This window comes from Helicoverpa zea, chromosome 31, assembly GCF_022581195.2.
Source record: "Helicoverpa zea isolate HzStark_Cry1AcR chromosome 31, ilHelZeax1.1, whole genome shotgun sequence".
In the NCBI taxonomy this organism is placed as follows: Eukaryota; Metazoa; Arthropoda; class Insecta; order Lepidoptera; family Noctuidae; genus Helicoverpa; species Helicoverpa zea.
In genome coordinates, this window is record NC_061482.1 from 4,971,396 (window position 1) to 4,991,082 (window position 19,687).

A 19,687-nucleotide genomic window follows, 5' to 3' on the forward strand; every position below is an offset into this window, starting at 1 on the left:
TTAAACAGAAAAAAGTCATAAAAAATCATAGCGTCATATTGTAAAATTAGCGTGCGGTGCTCACGGGCTGTGAAAGTCAAATGACATTGAAAGGTAACACCCCCTAGCCCTAGCACGCATGCGCCAATCCGTGACATGCGCTCTGCAAATCGAACCTCCTCGCGCTTCATAAAGTCCTGGTAGAAACACGAAATAGCGGGCTCAATGCGCTGGCCTTATGTGAAATACACTGCGCTGGCATAATACTGAAATTTCTACTAGGCTCGCAGGAAGGGGTAGGAGATCGTTTCAGGAGGAGAACGACATCTACCTTCGTATTTTAAAACTACGTAGTAACACAACTTGCTACGAATGTCGTAGCACGTTGTTAGACGATAAGTTGAATAGATGGCGTAATAATTCTGAAAGGACAATGCTATTCTTTGTATGGAAGTTGGGCTCAAGAGTTGCCCACAGTAACTGCATAGTGTATTATGTTCCCTAGGCTTATAATAGGTCCCAGACCGAAATATTTCGAAATCTATCCCGGGAGTCCTGAGAAAAACTGGTTTGACTCATAATCAATATTACGAAAAACATCCTTACGAACTCTTAACTATTCCACTTTTATTACCTTAATTGAAATGCATTATAATATTAATCGACAAATACGAGGTCGAGGTATTGAACGAGAATTTTTTTTACCGACTTCAAAAAATGGAGGAGTTTCTCAGTTCGTTTGTATTCTTTTTACGTAAGTACGTGCATATTAACTCCGTCGTTTACCAACCGATTTAAACAATCATTTTATTGTTTGAAAGGATTTACTTTCCAAATAGTTCCTTTGTTATTCGGTCCAGGGTCTGGTGATAGAAACCTTAAAACAATAGGGAACTCTCGGAAATTGTAAGCACATATCGAATAAAAACTTGTCATTCGGGTATATGTCTCCGACACCACAAAACTGTGGAGGTTAAGACCTGACCTGCCGATGGAGACGACAGTGAGACGAGGGAACTCCTCAACGGTAACTATTTACTACCTCGTGTTCGAGCTTATTTTATTCGTCCTGATAAGATTTTTCCATTGCCATTACGGATATTAATTGCATGACGCTACACGAACTTAGGACTGATTGTAGTAGATAGAGACTGAAAAGCAAGAGAAACAACAATTACCTTTAAACGTCTATTTCTGTTATTTTATCCTGTTAACAGTGAAACCACTAACTATCTGAATGTTATTTCAAGAAAAGAAGGTTGTTAGGTTTGTGGCTGCTTAAAATGGCTAGCTAACAATGGCTGGCTAACATGAGAACCAGTTTTTCTCGGGACCTCTCTGACCGATTTCAAAGATATTTGGATTCCGTCTTAAGAGTGAAGTAAAGAACCTATTCTAACCATTCCCACTACTGGGCAAATGGCTTGGGCTTTATAAAGTGACTGTTCAAGTTTAACGTTATAACCGGTTTTTCTCGGGACCTCTGGGACCGATTTCCAAAATATTTGGATTTCGTATTAACAGTGCAGTAAAGAACCTATTTCGACCACTTTCACTACTGGGCAAATGGCTCAGGCTTTGTTAAGTGACTATCTATGGAGAACATTTGAACCGGTTTTTCTCGGGACCTCTGGGACCGATTTCAAAAATATTTGGATTCCGTGTTAAGAGTGAAGTAAGGAACCTATTTTAACTATTTCCACTACTGGGCAAACGGCTTGGGCTTTGTAAAGTGACTGTTCAAGTTGAACATTAGAACCGGTTTTTCTCGGGACCTCTTGGACCGATTTCCAAAATATTTAGATTTCGTGTTAACAGTGCAGTAAAGAACCTATTTCGACCACTTTTACTACTGGGCAAATGGCTCACGCTTTGTTAAGTGACTATCTATGGAGAACATTTGAACCGGTTTTTCTCGGGACCTCTGGGACCGATTTCAAAAATATTTGGATTTCATGTTCAGAGTGCACTATGGAACCAGCTGGAACTACTCCCACTGCTGGGCAAACTTTGAGCCCAGACCCTGGCATTGTCCTTTCAGCAAAGATAGCGTAGTAAATAAATAATTATTTAATTTTGATTGAATTGGAATAATAGGACAGCTATTCATAGCACCTGTTGACCTACCCTGTGCCCTAGTTTACTTGTGGTCTTTCCTATATGTGAAACATTATTGTAGTACGAAAAAGATACTCAGTTTGTATCTAGATGAGAGGAGGTGACACTTAGGCGATTATCACACTGCCCCGCATGATGCAGCGTAGCGCGTGGATGCGTTTTTTTCCGTTGCTTGAAAAAAATGCATCCACGCGCTACGCTGCACGATGTGGGGCAGTGTGATAATCGCCTAAAGTAATTATGTAGGTAGCCACTTTCAAATTAAAAACAAAGCATAATTAGTACAACAAAGTATCTTTATTTTTTTATAATATCTCGTATTTTATAACAACATTTTCTTATACACTTACATTTTGTTAATTCATACCAATTTCCGATGCATGCAAAACAATTTAAACATCTTATACATATAATAGCATAAATAATTTTACTCAGACAATAGTAATATAATATTTTGTGCTCTACACGAGTATACACGGTGTTCACGTTTATAGACATATTTCATAAGTGCTTGGACTTTAAAAGGCTCCTGCGGTTACCCATCACGTTATACTCTAATATGCAAATGTTATTTTGCACGGTCAACTACCGTTAGTACCAATATACTGGTAGATCCTTAATGTAACATTATTACTTCGGACAATCATCTAGTTTCTCTTGTGTTAGTACATAAAGTATGTCAAGCAATTCAAGTATTCTCATTCGGGTTATTTGTTGACTAAAACTAATTTGCAACTATGCATTAAATGAATTTGTTAAAAATAATGATATGTGGTTATTTGTATACAATTAAACTATTTAACATCAAAATAACAATTTTTAAATATCACATAATATTCGTAGAAATATTTACCTACTTATACAATATATTAATATCTTATATGGTCCTTTTAAACGCACTACCTCTATCACGTGTCGGTATTATTATCATTTTATTTCAGTTATCTGTATAATTATTGTAAATTAATTACTCTATTCTATTGAATACCTATAGGCCATATATTATTCGATTTGTCGCTAGTGAATATATTGGGTAAATGTTCTATACAAAAGAAAGTAAGTTGGTGTTGCGTTTGTGGTATATGTATATCACTAAAATGGAAGAGGGGTTTTTATAATGCACATTTGGTGCAGGTACATACAGCTTGCGTTGGCAACCAGGCACGAACAAAATAGACGGATTATTGGTGATGCGGTCGCTAGCTGAGTGTGGACTCGGGCCGGGCCTGGGGCGAGCGGCGCCGCTGTTATTCGTTCAGTATGCAGGTGCGCATCAGAGCGTCGATCACGGCGTACGGGTCGCAGTTCGACGCCGGTCGGCGGTCCTCCAAGTAGCCCTTCTTCTCCTCGGCCACCGTCCGCGGTATCCTGATGCTGCTGCCGCGGTTGGCAACCCCTGTAAACAAAACAACAGTCAAAAACCAACTCAAATGGATCAGGTCTTCAATAGTCTTCATATAATCAGGGTCAGGTAACTTACCGGCGCTGAAGTCATTAATACTGGCTGTTTCGTGAAGACCCGTCAGACGTCTCTCGTTGTCCTTTCCTCCGCGAGGGTCATACACTTTGATGTGTTTCATGTGAACTTTAGACAGCTTGTCAATCGCCTTCTCGATTTCACTGCAATTACCAAGAAAATATCGTAAGTCAGTATGTGGGACATTACTTATGACCCAGTTATCAAGTTCGTAATTAAGTTGGAAAGTTATGTCTGAGTTTTCAGTTTAACGAGTCATTAATCGATCGGTGAAGTGACCGACATAATTATAGTTCGTTATGTGGAATCACGGTAAGTTTTCAACAAAAAAAATATAAGCCGGAACTTCGAAAAGAGAAACACGAATGACTTAATGAATACTGCAAGCAATTTCACACACCATTAAAGGACAATACCGGTTTGAAAGAAAGCCTTTTAAGTAAAGGTCGTGATACTTACATAATACCGTTGTCCTCACGCATCTTTTTGGTGGAGAAGTTGGTATGCGCACCAGAACCGTTCCAGTCCTGAACTGGTTTGGGGTCGAAGCTGACTATGACTCCGTACTCCTCAGCGAGCCTGTTCAGGATGTAGCGGGCGACCCAGAGGTCGTCACCAGCTGATACACCCACGGAGGGGCCAACTTGGAACTCCCACTGAGAGGGCATGACCTCAGCGTTGGTGCCAGAAATAGGAACGCCAGCAAACAGACAACATCTGTAATTTTAAACGTACGTTCACGTTAATGCCTTGGCTACGATACACAAGATTTTTCGAAGAATCAAATTCAAGAAGAATGTTTTCTAAAATGGGTGTAAAATTTACCTGTAGTGAGCCTCAACAAGATCCCTGGCGAAAACTTTGTTGGCACCAACACCGCAGTAGTAAGGGCCCTGTGGTGGTGGGAAGCCGCCTGGGGGCCATCCGAAGGGCCTCAGGTCGGAGTCCAACAAGATGTACTCCTGTTCGATACCGAACCAGGGTTCATCATCCTTGCACTTCTCGTAAGCCTCTGAACACTTGATGCGGTGGTTGGTTCCTAGGCAACGAAACAACTTTGTTAAAAATCTGTTTAAAATTGGAGTAATGATTAAAGAACACGTTTTGCAACGATGACGGAAACGTGATCGCTGAGAATAAACCGAGCGTAGTTTTCCTATGACTTCGATTAAACCTACACTTAATCTAGTAGGTATGCGCTCATAGTAATATTTCCAAATGACTGTCAACTATTGCAAGAATCAAGCATAATACGTGTAGGTACGTGTAAATTGTTAATTTTCATTATTTTTGATACATTGGCACGTACCTATTTATGTAATTAAATCTAACGTTACCAAATCAATACTACATTTTGTATATAGGGTCGTGCCCTCGAATTAACATATTTGTATTCGTAATTTGGTACGATTGTTAACCTGTGATGACTAATACGTGTTGTATGTAGATAAACGTAAATAGGCAGGTACCTACAGCTAGGAAGTACAAGAATACGACCAAAAAAAAACTGGGTAGGTACCAATTTTTTTCTTGGGTAAACTTTATCTTTTTTATTAATCATTTCAGTAGTCTTTATTTACATGTTCTTGTCATGAAGAAAATATTTTTTTCAAATGAATATTATCGCATCAACGCTTACTGGCAAACTTCATTACTACCCGATAGGATCACGCTAGGGAGAGTTAAGTCTATCAACCTATGTACTCATGTATATCTTGTGAACTTATATGTGTCAACGACGACAAAAGGTACCTTATGGGCTTTGGCACTTACGACACTGTGTTCTATTGTCTAATCAAACTTGTACAATTCGTATTTCTAAATGACCTAAACGCCAAATTCCTTAAGGTACCTTTTCTCGTGCCATGAGAAAAGGATGTATTATACAAAAATTTATTAATAATTTATTCATTTATTACAAATTTATTAATTAGGACATTACGTACCTGTAGGTTCCATGTTGTACTTATAGGTGTCGCACATGACAAGGATGTGGTTGCCACGTCTGAACGGATCCCTGTAGATAGCACGGGGATACAGGAAAGTATCAGAATTGTGTCCATCAGACTGTCCCGTAGAGCTGCCATCGAAGTTCCAGATAGGCAGATCTGAAAACAACATTTAATATTTAGACCACTATTGTTTACATCTCTACTAATATTATAATGTTGTTGGTTTGTAAGGCTAAGAAACTACAGATTTTTTATTTAAAACATTCTGGCTACACATTCACTGGGTGTCATAAGCTTTATTTTATCCGAATACGGGAAGAAATTTCCAGGTATCGGAGTGAAACCGCGGGAAACAGCTACTACAAAATAAATACAATTACAATAATGAGCCTCTGTATAAACGTGGACACTTAATTTACTGGTAACAACTTTCCAATGAACTAAGAGCACTGAATGAAATGTTACATTTCTACGACTGCTGTCCACAATATTGCTTTGAAACCTTTTAAGTTTTCATCAAAAAGTCCTTATTCGCGCTTGCATTGTCTCTGTGGATATTCATGAAAACCGTACACTATTTGATTGACGGTATTTTTATGTTAAAGCGTAATTCGTTGAATGAGAAACTTATTTAGTTAAAATGGTACAAACAAATTGAATGAATGATCCCTTTATTAAAATGAACGTAAAACATTGTTTTGTGAAACACGATCCTGTTTACAGTCGAGCTCGTCTCGTGAAGGTCGAACAATTTACTTAAACTGTGCTAATTAGCTTGTTAATGAGGATGTAATAAAACCATACTAGTTTCAACGCGCGATGTTAAAACTGCTCATGTTTTTAGCTCATGAATTAAAAAGTTGACCGAGTTTTTTAGTTCCGGGACATTTAAGCGGAAATATGTAGCTGAAAAATATTTAAAGGATAATGATACCTACAGTTACGGATATAGAGGCTAAAGTTCGGTACATACCTTTAGGTACTTTAGGAATGAAGTTCAAGGTACGGTCCTTGCATCTCAAGTGTTCGCCAGTTCCATCGATCCAGATGTATGTCGCCAGAATCTTATCCGCGGGTATCGGAAGGTCATTGTACCTCCCCAACAGGGTCTTGGACAGGACCGCGTTAGGCGAGTTTGTGAGCACAGGCCCCGATAATATCTTCGGGTTATCTGTTGAACAATTAATGGGTTATTTTAGTATTCTCTGTGAAAGGTTTCTATGATGTTTTACTGAATAAAGATAAAGTTGTATTCTAAAGTGTATTTTTTCGAAGTGTGAAGTTCTTTACTATTTTGGAAACCATTAACCATTTTCAAAAGCTGATGAAGTAAGAATTTTTACTTCATAAGGTATAAACTTGGGCACCAATCGTGCGGGTCTCTGTCAGTCATCATTTCCACAGCAGGTAAAATCGACGCTAGTAGTGGCACTTCATTGTTAAATTAGATTTACATTGAGGAAAAATATACATTTAGTTGAAACAATAGCTGACTAGTCTATGATGAATGATGAGGTCGCGATTAATAAGGCCATATTACATTTCAATATTATAATGCAGTAATAAAATATAACTTGGTATCCTGTATTCTTTTGCGCAAGTACATAAAATGTACACGGGTGTCATTTTATTGTTACTCTGTTTATGCAATTGGAAGCAACTGAATAAGTATATATATTAACATATTTCTATTGTATGTACCTATTGCCTGTCTTCTGAAAATTTTATCTTAAAAGTCGCAGATTTTCAGGTTTACTTCTTATTTAAGACAATAAGTTAAAGAGAAAAGAGAAATATATTCCAGTGTGTTTCAATGCACTATAAATCGCATTCATATATTCTGAAGATAAGACAAGGATATAGGCCGGAGGATGCCGACCACAGACAATGAGATAAGGCAGGGCATTATGATAAACCAAACGAATTATTACGGAAAGTTTTGAACAAGAGAATAATGTAAAACCTAGTACGTAAACGGGTTATAAAAATACTGCAATACCACTCATATTTGCACCATAAAATCTATTTTACATGTTCAAGTGAATTTTGGCACACGGAATACTCTATGATTTACAGATAAACAAGCTCATAATTTTACATATTTTCATAAAATGTAAAAGGCGTAGGAAACTGGACGGAAATAATTTTACTGCAAATAGAAGCTTTGGCTTCAGCAGTCATTTATTTACACGACCCAATTAGTGTTCGAATTTCAAATGAACACAAGTCCCACGTGAATTGATGAAGGTACTTTAACTCGAGTGCATGTTATAAAATTTTCAGAGAGCCTGAAACTGTAGAAAGGTCAGGTCAGAAACTAAGTATAGTGCTGTTTTATCGACCCTCGTAATTTTGTTTTTTTCTGTGGTGTTACTAAAATCGTTTCGGCAATAAAAAATATAATCCTTAAACAAGTTTTTTTACTATTCAAAATATTGAGTACCAATGTTTGAGAGTTTGTCAATAGCTTACCTTCTATTTTTGCGTGTGTATCAGCCATCTTCACGCCTTATAAAAACGTACAAATCTGTAACAAAAAAAAAGGTACGTTTAGTTGTTGTGAACAGACAGAGTACTAAACATTTATAATTATGACAGATATATCCTTAAAATTATGGAGGAAATATTTTTAAATAAACATGTGACAATCGCTAGCGGTAACAATCACGATATAACATAGTGAAAATGGTAGGTACGTATGTACAATTGTACATCTACGTATATTAATTTATTCAAGAAGAAACATTTTTTCGTTTGTTTGTTTGTAGCCCAAAGGCTCCGAAATTACTTTCACTGTTAGAAAGCTATACTCTTCCCGAGTAACATAGGCGATATTTTATCCCGTTGCGGGCAGTTTAGTTTCCACGGGACGCAGGTGAAACTGCGGGGAATACGACTGGTATGTTTATAAACAATCATGTCACATATTATGTAGTCAAATCGTTTTTTTTTTCGCCAACAACTTTGAATATTTTACATAACTAATATATATTTTCCTTGACATTCTGAGAGAGAATATATTAAAAATGCCTATGTCATCGTTTATTAAAAAAAAAATTGTTTGTCGTGTCACACGTTTATATGGCTTTGTTGTTTATGTCGATATTTATCGCTTTATAAATCTGGAGAACCCTAATTTACGTAAAGCTCATTTTCAGTGCAGATAATGTAGCTCCCTGACAGGGACAGAATTATTCGAATCGATTCTGCAGTTCCGGAGCGTATGCGATTCAAACACAATGAAATCTTTCCTCTTTATATATCAGTATCGATATAATTAGTGTTATATTAACATAGTAATATTATTAAAATATCATTTGTTTCTCTGTTACTAGGCGTCAATAAAATAACCAAGCGCTTATGTGTAACGATGGTAATTTCACGAGATCGATTGGAGCGTTGCCCAAATAGTGGCGAGCGCGTTTGCGTACAACTCGTCACACGCAATAGGCAACGTACGCCTAGTGATCGAAGAGGTATGTTTGACCTTCATCTCTAAAGAATTCTATATTTGATGAGTATATTACATTTTTAAATAATTAATTTTGTAATTACGAGGCTTTATTTTAAAATGAAAACTTTTTATTTAAATTTTATAATTAATCAGAGAAAAACGCAAAATTAAATAATTAATCAAAACGAGTTTCACCATGCAGTGTGATATTGTTGTTGCTCTTTTTTAATTACATAAATTCTCGGTACATTTTCATGAAATACCTATATAATAACAAATTGTTAACGTCGGAAGCACAAGCATACCGCGTGATTAGTACGTGCGTGTAAGTAATAAACTAGGCATGAGTTCCCGCAAACGATGGCTTTTGCCAAATGTTTCAGATGCGGGGAAAATTCCCGATTGCTCGGAAAGTTTCCTACCACCTGCGGGCTTCTTGCTATCGAAGCTATTGCTATGAATATTTACACGATGCTTCATTACAAACAAACAAGATTCGTGGTAAAATACAACAAACAATGATGTTTATTTTCGAAAATAAAGCTTTACGGAGAATACCGAGGATTTATTTATCTGTTTTACTAGTCTTATTATGATAAAAATATAGCCTATTGTTGCATTAAAAGTTAATTGAGTAAGAAGCAATGCGATCGATAAACAGTAACAGCCATTAACATAAAACTGTTTGCTATTCAGCGCGGGCTGTATGTACACCACATTATATCGAGCGTTTGCCTAACATGGTTATTACTTTACGCACCGTTTGACCCTGAAAATGTTAGAAGGCTAACGCACTAATTTTCCAATATCCACATAAAAAAATATCGCAGTGAAAATTGTCTAAGTAAATTATATATTTTGCGCTAATTTTTTGAAGCCACGCTATATGCACGACTCTCAAACATTATTCAAGACCAAAACCATTTTCTTCTAGTTATTACTAGTAGGTGACAGCCGAAGATGTCATTGACTAAGTGTTAATGGAATTCAATTTATACATGATCCTGTTACCGTATTAGTACATATTTAGTAATGTTCTGTGAAAATTACTTCTAACGACAAATACAATCGAACTGTGAGAACAACAATATTTGACAGCAGAGCAAACAGGAACAGGAACAAACATCTCTAATGAAACAATTAATAATTATATAAGTAAATAAGTAGGTGTCACACTGACAGTAATGGCGCGATAGTAATTCAATAGCATTAGTTACATGCCAACTATAGATAATAATAGAAATACTGCAATATGTATATGTTATGATCTCCCTCGTGTATCGTGAATGAACGACATCTATATTATTTTGGTTTGATTATGGTTGCTACGTCAAAATTTTCAAGTCTATGGACAATGCAGACGTCAGTATGGAAATGCATGCGGATATAGTTCGGCCATTCAGAGAATGCGTTCCTGACACGTCGCGATTGAACTGACGACGTAACTTTGCAATGGCGTTGCAGTTACGATAAAAATATTTTTGCTGGTTGTTTACCGTTTTAACAATTGAGGAGCATTAAAACAACATTATTATATCAATAATCAATGAATGTTATTACGTCGTCAGTTCAATCGCGACGTGTCAGGAACGCATTCTCTGAATGGCCGAACGATAGTATCAAATTCGAAGCGTGCCACAACACTATTTATAAAACACTCATTGTGATTCTTGTTTTCAGTGTAATTACAAATACATCGATGTTTTCGTATGTACTGTTCCGTTATCAAGTGTTGACATATTACATGTCACTGGTATATCTATGTGGGTTAATGTAATGGCTCATTTGTATTATGCCGATGCGATGATAACTAAAGTGACGCAATTTTTCTTTGTGAGAACAAATACGTTGTTGACAGGGGGAGGTACAGTGCTACACATATGTTATTTGTATTTAATATGCTGGCCATGGCTGGTTCACAATGGCTCACGAGCTGGAGCGTGACATCTGACTGATTAGTGGAACTTCATTAGTATTGTTCTTCTCTCGTGAAGCCTACGCGCTAGTCACGTTGGCTATCTATGTGATGTTCATGCGTAAGCAGCTGCTACTGATGGGATCACAAAGGCTTTATGCGTCGAACTTGAACACCTACTGAGTTACTCATTGTTTGTTGTGCAGCTGTGTTTTGTTTAGTATTACACTCAGTTTCAAGTTCTTGGCCTTATTATTAAAAAGAGGGCGATGACTGTTTCACGCAGCGTACTCGGTTTAGTGCGTGCTCGGTCGCTGAGCGCCGAGTGCTGAACTCATGCCCGGAGCTAGTCGGGACGGGTGGCTGCGTATTTACTATTTAGATCGCGTTTATATTTGTTTTATGGGCGGAAAAAAACATATAATGCGTGAATGAACCAGCGCCATTACAAGGCAAGAACGTCGGCGCTTGTTTCCGTCCATTATTTCCGACTTACTTCCACTTCCTTGCATATCAGTATCGTCTACGTAGACCGTCTTTATTGTGCTTCTGCTCCTATTGTTGTTACGTAGCTCATTGTATAATTATTTACGCGAATGATTTTAAGCATCTTTTTACAGATTAATTGAAAGTACAATTTATATCATGATAAAATAAAAATATTTTTAACTATGTAACATTTGCGATGAATAACAATGTCGTTGCTAACAAAGAAAGTACAGTGCATTTATTTATAGTTCGATGATAAAATTTCACTTTTAAAGCAAGAATTATTCGGTCATTGATGTCTAAGCAGTTTAAATACCTTTGTGTGCAGTTTTCAAGAACGTGATGATGCACTTTGCCAAGCATTCAAATACGGATGATACTCCAGATTTATTAATATAATCTCGAGGGCAACACGAATTGAGGAAACTGTATAATTAGAGAATTCAAGGTTCACTTCAATAAGGAGAATTTTTACTTAAAATGAATAATAATGTAAAAAAATCTGCAACAAAGTAATTTTGTGTAATCTTTACTTTTATATTAGTTACAAATAGGGCTTCCATCTCTAATTTCGCCAAACCCGGACAAACATTTAAAAAACCCGGACATTTGGCGTAAATCGCATTTTTTCCCCGAACGAGTACGATTTTTTTTAACAAAATAATACTTCATTTGTAATCCATTTACTATTATCATATACTTAAATTCAATGAGGTGCTTCCTTACATGAAAAGTGTCCGGGTTTTCCCCGGACACTTCTTGAAACCCCGCCCGGACGGTCCCCGGACGGCCTCAAAACGAGGACAAATCCGGGGAAACCCGGACGGATGGCAGCCCTAGTTACAAAGGATTTTTTTGTATTTGTTGTTTCCACTGTAAAAGTTCTGAAAGTACTGAACCAATTTGAAAAATTCTTTCACATTTGGAAAGCTACATTATACCCGGATGATGGGTATATTTCATTACTATTATATTAAACTCATATTATACATATATGTATACGACAAAAAATCTCGCTTATAAAGTAAACGTTTTAACTATGTCATTATCGTATGATTAAATAGGTCACCGTATGACACATACCCGAACAAACGGTTTCGTCATTAAGAAAACTGGAACTATTAAGTGTTTTTGCGAGACACCTCACGATCTTGACCTGAAGATATTAAGTAGTCGAACCTCACAACATTACTGTTCGATGCTTTATTGTGTAATCAATTTGTAATGCGTTTGTATGAACATATGTTTTAAATTGGCAATAAAGAATAAGTTTACCTTGCATTCTTACTAATAATCTATTCATCTGATTGAATTTGCTTACTAGAAATAAAATTTTGACATGAATGAAGGTCAAATTCCTATGTCTATTTTATAGAGCAAATCAACACATAAATAGATTATCGAAATTCACCGTTTGTGTTTATTGGCAATGACACGTATTGTATTAATTTGAAAAACGAGATCTAGTTAACTGTGTTGATGGCACTCGTAATTATATAAAATTATTTTACAAGACGAGTTGCCAGAACGATTTTTGGTTAAGAATAATTCATCTAGAACCATGATTTTAAATGGGGAAGTGAGATATTTTAAATATTATTTCACGGTAAAACGACGAATCAGCTGGGATAAAATTTTCTTCATAAAGTTGAATTCAATTATTTTACTACCAATTTAATGAACAGTTTTTATCTTTTCTGGTTATTGTATTTTAAGAATGGAACTGATATCTAGAAAAATAAATATGTGAACAAAATATTAAGTTTAAATTAATACCGTAACAAAGAGCTGCTTTTGTACTAGAACAAAACAGTTTTAGTATCGCAGAAGATGATGTAATTCCCGCTATTTCAGATTTATCAGAACCGAGCGATTGCATTGGCCCTTGGGCTAGTTTACTCAATAAAAATAACTGAAGATTTACAAACGTCTGTTATCTTAACAAACAGTAAATCATAAAGATTTTATATCATTCTATTATGGGTTTGTTCCAAGTAATACAAAACTATATACTCTACGTTCTCATATATTCTACGTTCCTTGACTGAGTAACCATACCTATATCGATAGATTGTAACTACAGCACTACCCTACATAGGTACAATACAAGCTCGGATTCAACTTGATTGGATATCTGATGAGATCGATAAGCCATAGCATAAGCGTACCATTATTGTCGCAAATAACATCGACAACAAACACATCGTTTAGTAACGTAAATGGCCTGATTATTTGTATCAAAGGCTAAGATTACTGACGATTTACGCAATAACGTCCACAGTTGTATTTAGGTCAAGGGGGCAACGGGTCGGCTCACTGATAACGGTCAAAACATTGTTAGAACACCCTCGCTTAATGAACGATAAGAGAACTTCGCCGAGGATTTTAGATCGCACGCGTAGACCGGTTTCTTATACGTAGATAATCTGCGTTTAACAGTTTTTTGTTCGGAGATTATAAAAGATTTTTTTGGACGCGAACATAATTTATTTGTTAATCAATATTGAAATTGTAAAGCCGAGGTTACGGTGGACGAATGCCGCGTTTACGGAAGTCTACCGGGGGTATTAAGTAGCTGGTCGGTAATTATGCGATTTAAATGGCTAGTGTTGTACCACCTACAAGAAACCTGTACGTGGAATCGTAATTAGGTCACACTGTTGTGTGTTTATCTTTTTTTAATTGTTCAGGTAAAAGTTACTCGAGCTAAGGCTTATGCTCATTATTTTCAAAGTTTAATTAATACTTAAGCACCTATGTGTGCTCCATTCAAAGAACCATAATTTCTCCATTGTTTAATTGAAATGACATCTCATTAGCATTAACTTATCGATCATTAATTAATAAATGTAATAATAATATCGGTATTTATAAGTAATTAAGAAACAGGGGGAAGCCCACCGTGGGAGCAGACATTTCAAATAATGACAGAGTTGAGTTCAAGACTAACTGAATAAATACTCGTTAAGACAACTAAGTACTGATTGTGCCGTAATCGGTGTCTGTAGGTATTTTCCATAGAATCATAGAATACTACGTAGCTATTACGTACCTACTTGAATATTTTATTGCGCACTTTCTTAGGCGGCAAAATTCTTGAAATAAGATCAGCATTTCATACTTATACCACCACATTAGTGTTCCTATGAATTTTAACAACATAAAAAAACGTAAATAGTCTAGCTACACTTAAGTTTTAGCATGATTACTTAACCGTTTTAAAGTAATAAGAGCAAAGAATGAATGCGTTATCTCAATTACTATTTTCCAATTAAGAATTAGCATTTTACTCCATTAATTGAACTGCATTTCAATTTGCAATAGTAACAATTTATACGAGTGTTTACTAACTTTATAACGCGAAAGTACGTACTATAATTCAATTCTCAATTTCTGAACGTCAATTTGATGCGAAGGTAATGCTTAGCCGACTGTTTAAGTGCGTTGATAAGCATGATATGTCTAAGTACTGTAAATACTCATAGTAAGAAAGTAACTCGTGATTTCGACGCAACTTTATTGACCTATATTTTATCAAACAGGCAAATACTTTCGCATTTAAAACAACATTAATATTAGATCGAAAATTACAGGTCACCTACATATTTTATATTTATTTTTCTTGTGCATATTATAATGAAGAACTATTCGTAACAAAACATACGTGTTTGAACCCCACACAAAAAATTGTAACGTTAGTTTTATAAAGGGTATTTCTTACGATACCGTGCATGGCATTTCTGTGAAAGCCCTTGACACACTTTGCTTCACTGTGAAGGGCCCACCGGTTGTACCTATAGGTACATACATACAATTTAGTAACGCAGAAAAGGTTCCGAGGTAAAGCCCAATCAAAGAAAAATAAATGACGAATATAATTTAGTTAATATCCAATTTTCAAACAGTAAAAGAGTTTTGTACCAGCATCTGGCTCCGCTTTAAATACACGCAGTAACGATTGAAGGTTTTGGGTTCCAAAAATAATTTGGTTTATTTACGCGTCGACCGTACGATTTAGAACGCAGTGATTCATTATTTTCTTTGTTTTTATTGTATGGGAGTTCCCTGAAGTCGGCGTACGGTCGTGCGATAGCGTACCCGTGACTCGGTAGAATGTGACTGACCTCTCGCCCGAGCTGAACACACTGAAACACGCAGCGAGCCACATCCGGCGCATGTGGATTTTTTCTCTCATTTTATTACTTTCCCAAATTCGTAAATTCAAGTGTGCTCACTGAAACTGTGCTGGCTTAGAGAGAAGCTTTGCGGCATTCAGTGTGGGCTTTGCGACGCGCTAACGAAACGAAAAAAGGTTCAATAGACACCTTTTTGATAGATGGCTTTCCCGGATTTCGTGTTTGATGAAAAGCTTTCAGTTTTAGTTTCAGATATTACTAGCAGCACTTTTGGGGGAGCCGGTAATTGATGGTTTTTGATGGAATTTGTCTGGCAGAATATTTTTGCTACGAACGTTTCTTTTAGTTAAATATGTCTTTCATCAAAATTAGTTACTACTACTATGCTCTTACTATACTTAACAAAGCACAAATTACTACTAAAAAACTACTATTAAAAGAAAGCGAAATTCTGTTAATTTTACAAAATTTTAATGACGTTAAATTATCGAGCTGTTGCATTTTGTAAGTTAACGATCATTGCATAAGCACGTGATGAACGCTCAACATTTTTTAACCGACCGAAAAATAGCTGGTAATGTTTCAACACATGCCAATAACGATAAGAATCTAATTTTAATTTAACACACAACATCGCCTCTGACGAAGCAAGCACAACTTTAGTGCCAACATTACTTGAATACACTTGATAATTATTTTTGTGTGATGTCTGTAGCTAAGCATTTAATCGAATGCTCTTATCATCCAAATTCTTAGATAAGTCCAAAAATATAAAGTTCACTTTTGTCGCGATACGAAGACTTTCACCGGCCCGAATTTATTGATCCTTACTGTTATAATTCAGTCCTACACCTACCATCAATTATTTATTTGTCCGCCACTTAAGTGTTATCAAGTGAAACACTGCATAAGTTTATTTTTAACTCTGTAAACATGGAAAAACACAATTAAAAATATTGTTATTTCCAAGCGAACGACTTACGTGTGATCGCGTTTATAAAAGTCCGCAGCTGTAAGTTAGTGCGCAAAACAGAAACTTTAGGGTTGTTTATGAAACATAATTATTTACATAGAAACGTGTAATTATACATGCTAATGGTAACCGTTGTTATTCTGTGTCAAGCTAAGAGCTATACTCCATACTGAGACGTTTGCTAACTCATTGTTTACATCGATATTCATTAAATTAACATAAATACGATATAAGTTTTATTACGTTTTAATGTCAATTCAATTAAATAGACACAACATTACTTGAACATGTTACTTACAGATCGTTAAATGCCCGTCTGCACTGTTCGGTTTTAAAACAACTTGTGACTTAAAAACTCCCGAGGTTTTTATTTAATTCCTTATCATAAATGTTTAACAAGTTAACGATTTTTTATCTCTGACAGCGATCCAGTATTTCCACAAAGCTAACCCTACCAACGAAGTTTCTTACAACACTTTTTAAGTCTGAAACTTGTATGTCTAAATTTTAATAATTATATAGCAAACAATAATTAGGTTTATAAACTAGTTCGAGAATCAAATCGTGGACACATAAAAATTTTGAGATAGTTCGTCTGAGCTAGTTTTGTTTTGAATAATTTCGCCATACAAAGTTCGCAAAGCAGGTAGACCGCGAGCGCATTTGGTGTCAACTACAAATATTTTGGTCGGAGCTGATGCAATTCGCATTGCAGCCGGTGGTGGTGGTCGGCGCGTGCACGTGCTGCCAGCCGCCGGGGAGTTTCCACACCCGGCACGAGCACCACGATCAATTGTTTACCACGTCCAACTCACTCCGATATATTCAAAAAAATATTCCGAAGCCTTTCTCATCGATAAATAATTTATTTACAATACCTTAATGCGAATCCCCCGACGCGAACGCTGTGTAACGCGCGCAAACGAGCGTAGTGTTGTTCGAGTGCGATGTATCGGTACGCTCAACTGATTCGATCGCTACGCTTAGCGATCTAAGGATTGACTGGTGTTCGGGCGAAGCGCTGGTGAATATATGCGCGCGCATCTCCCCGCGCCTGCGCCGTGGTGGGAGCACGCCGCAGCGTACGAACAGAGTACGCTGATCAAGCCAAATTAGATCCTATCGTGCATAGAATTGAATTCAAAGTTGAACGTGGGCTTCATGCCCATACATTGTTTGTACTGCATGTCAAACTGTCACCAATTCATTCACTTACTGGCTATTCCATGAGGGAGCGTCGACAAATGCGTAGTATTCCCACCCATAGTTAGGTCTTCCCGCTCAAGGTACATTAATTTGAATTGGGTCGTTATGCACAGGTAACAGCGGAGTTTGAAACTTTGTTTTATCGAATATTTCTCGACTTCAGTGCATTATTTATGATTGAGACTTGAGACTAATCCGTCTAGGTACTATCTAGATTTTTGGATAACTTAGTTATTTGGATAACATGCGATATTAGAGCAATTATCGAGCATTATTTGGATGGTTAGATAACATTGATTAGCACTCTCAAACTGTTCACCTGGATTATTCTAAAGTACACACCTGTGAATGACCTCTAGACTAGACATTAGTCTAATTACCGTACTTTAAAAAGAACAAAGCACAGACAGATATAGAGGAATTCTCAGTGCTGCTTATCCAGTAATAAAAAGACTTTACTAATCGTTTAGCAAAGAGATTGTTAGCAAAATTTTGCTCAGCTGTAACTAGGCTGTAAAGTACACAAACACAATAAGGTTAGGCACATGTAGGTACAGTACATTTAACTGTGTGTAGCTTTGAGCAAATGATATGTACATACTTGAGCGCGTGTGCTCTGAAGTGCTGTCCACCACAGTAACGACACATTTTAATGATGCCCTTTTCAGTACACAAACGACGGCAACATTCAGTTCAGAATATTCTGGAAACTGGTAGTTTTCCGTAATAAAGGAGTTAAAAGGAATGTTGACATTAAACTGCTTTTTATACATTATCGGAGTGCTTCAGTCAAATAATGACCGTAGCACGAGACATTGTGGTGCCTTTTATGAAATGTAGTATTTTGTACACTCTGATTTTCAAACATTTGACTACATGCACTTAACCATAACTTGACCAGGCAAAACTCGATCACTCAATGTACTGCCCAGTAAGTCTCCGATCAAAGCTGAGCCTTCGATTTTGGGTCCTTAAAATATTTTAAAAATTAAAATAGGAAGATCGAATGTCAATATTATGTAGTAGCTCCATACGTTGTCACAGTGGAACGGAAGAACCGATTAAGATGAAATGAGGTGTGTATGTCGATCGATAGGTGAGACCCTGGGAATTATTGTACCTACACGTCATTTGTGTGATGAGCATGCTTGTTGGTCGTGGTCTGGGTGTTACAATATGTATTTATAAATATGTATATATGTAGCTATATGTAGTTTATCAGTTGTGTTAGCACCCATAACACAAGTTAATTAATAACTTACCATGGGGCTAACCAATCGTGTGTGAAAAGGTGTCCCGACATTATTTATTTATTTATTTATTTACACGTTATGGAGCAAAGAAGTTCCCTCGTAATTGCGGTACAGGAAAGTGTCTTAGAAACTTGCCAAAACTCATAAAATAACTTTTTTAGGTACTTTAAAGTTATCATAGCAGCATTCAGTTAAAAGCAAGACCAACTGAAACAGCCTACTAGGTGAAAACAGTTCAGAGCAGCAAATATACTGACTGATTCTAAAATGTGAAGCTAGTACAGAAAATGTGGGCCCAAAATCCTTATACCGTCTCAACTAAGAGAAAAGGTTCAGTTTGAAAGTTGTCAGTCGATTGAGTAAAAGTGGTCGTCGTAGTTTCAGCCGAAAGACGTCCACTGCTAGCCAAAAGCCTCCTCCAAAATCCACTTTGCTCTTTCTTCACCGACCCGCATCCATTTCTTTCCGGCCTTGGCAAGGTCGCCCGTCAATCTATTAAAAACCACTAGTGTAGAATAGAGCTTATTACTGAATTTTAATTTGATATGTTATGCCACACCTAGAGTGACATCTAATAACGTTTTATCTCATTCAACCGAGCGATCATAGGTTATTCATAGACAACAGCTAATGTCATTATAGTCACGTACCTAGTAGCACAGTACATTTAATATCAACCCTTTGTGTATTATTTAACTTCTGAACTATGGAAGTTTATTTAACTGCTTTAACACT

The 19,687-nt window shown here is 36.5% G+C and overlaps 1 protein-coding gene across 1 annotated transcript; it reads right to left on the reverse strand.

The window, feature by feature from the left end:
* Positions 1-2,372: 2,372 nt before the first annotated feature.
* Positions 2,373-17,511, reverse strand: LOC124644917 (glutamine synthetase 2 cytoplasmic-like). The gene is made up of 8 exons (XM_047184592.1): positions 17,372-17,511; positions 7,999-8,053; positions 6,500-6,697; positions 5,521-5,682; positions 4,400-4,613; positions 4,034-4,291; positions 3,578-3,717; positions 2,373-3,493 (listed from the first exon to the last, which is right to left on the reverse strand). Exons 2-8 carry the CDS (start codon positions 8,024-8,026, stop codon positions 3,345-3,347), a joined length of 1,149 nt encoding a protein of 382 aa, XP_047040548.1. The 5' UTR covers positions 8,027-8,053; positions 17,372-17,511; the 3' UTR covers positions 2,373-3,344.
* Positions 17,512-19,687: the final 2,176 nt, after the last annotated feature.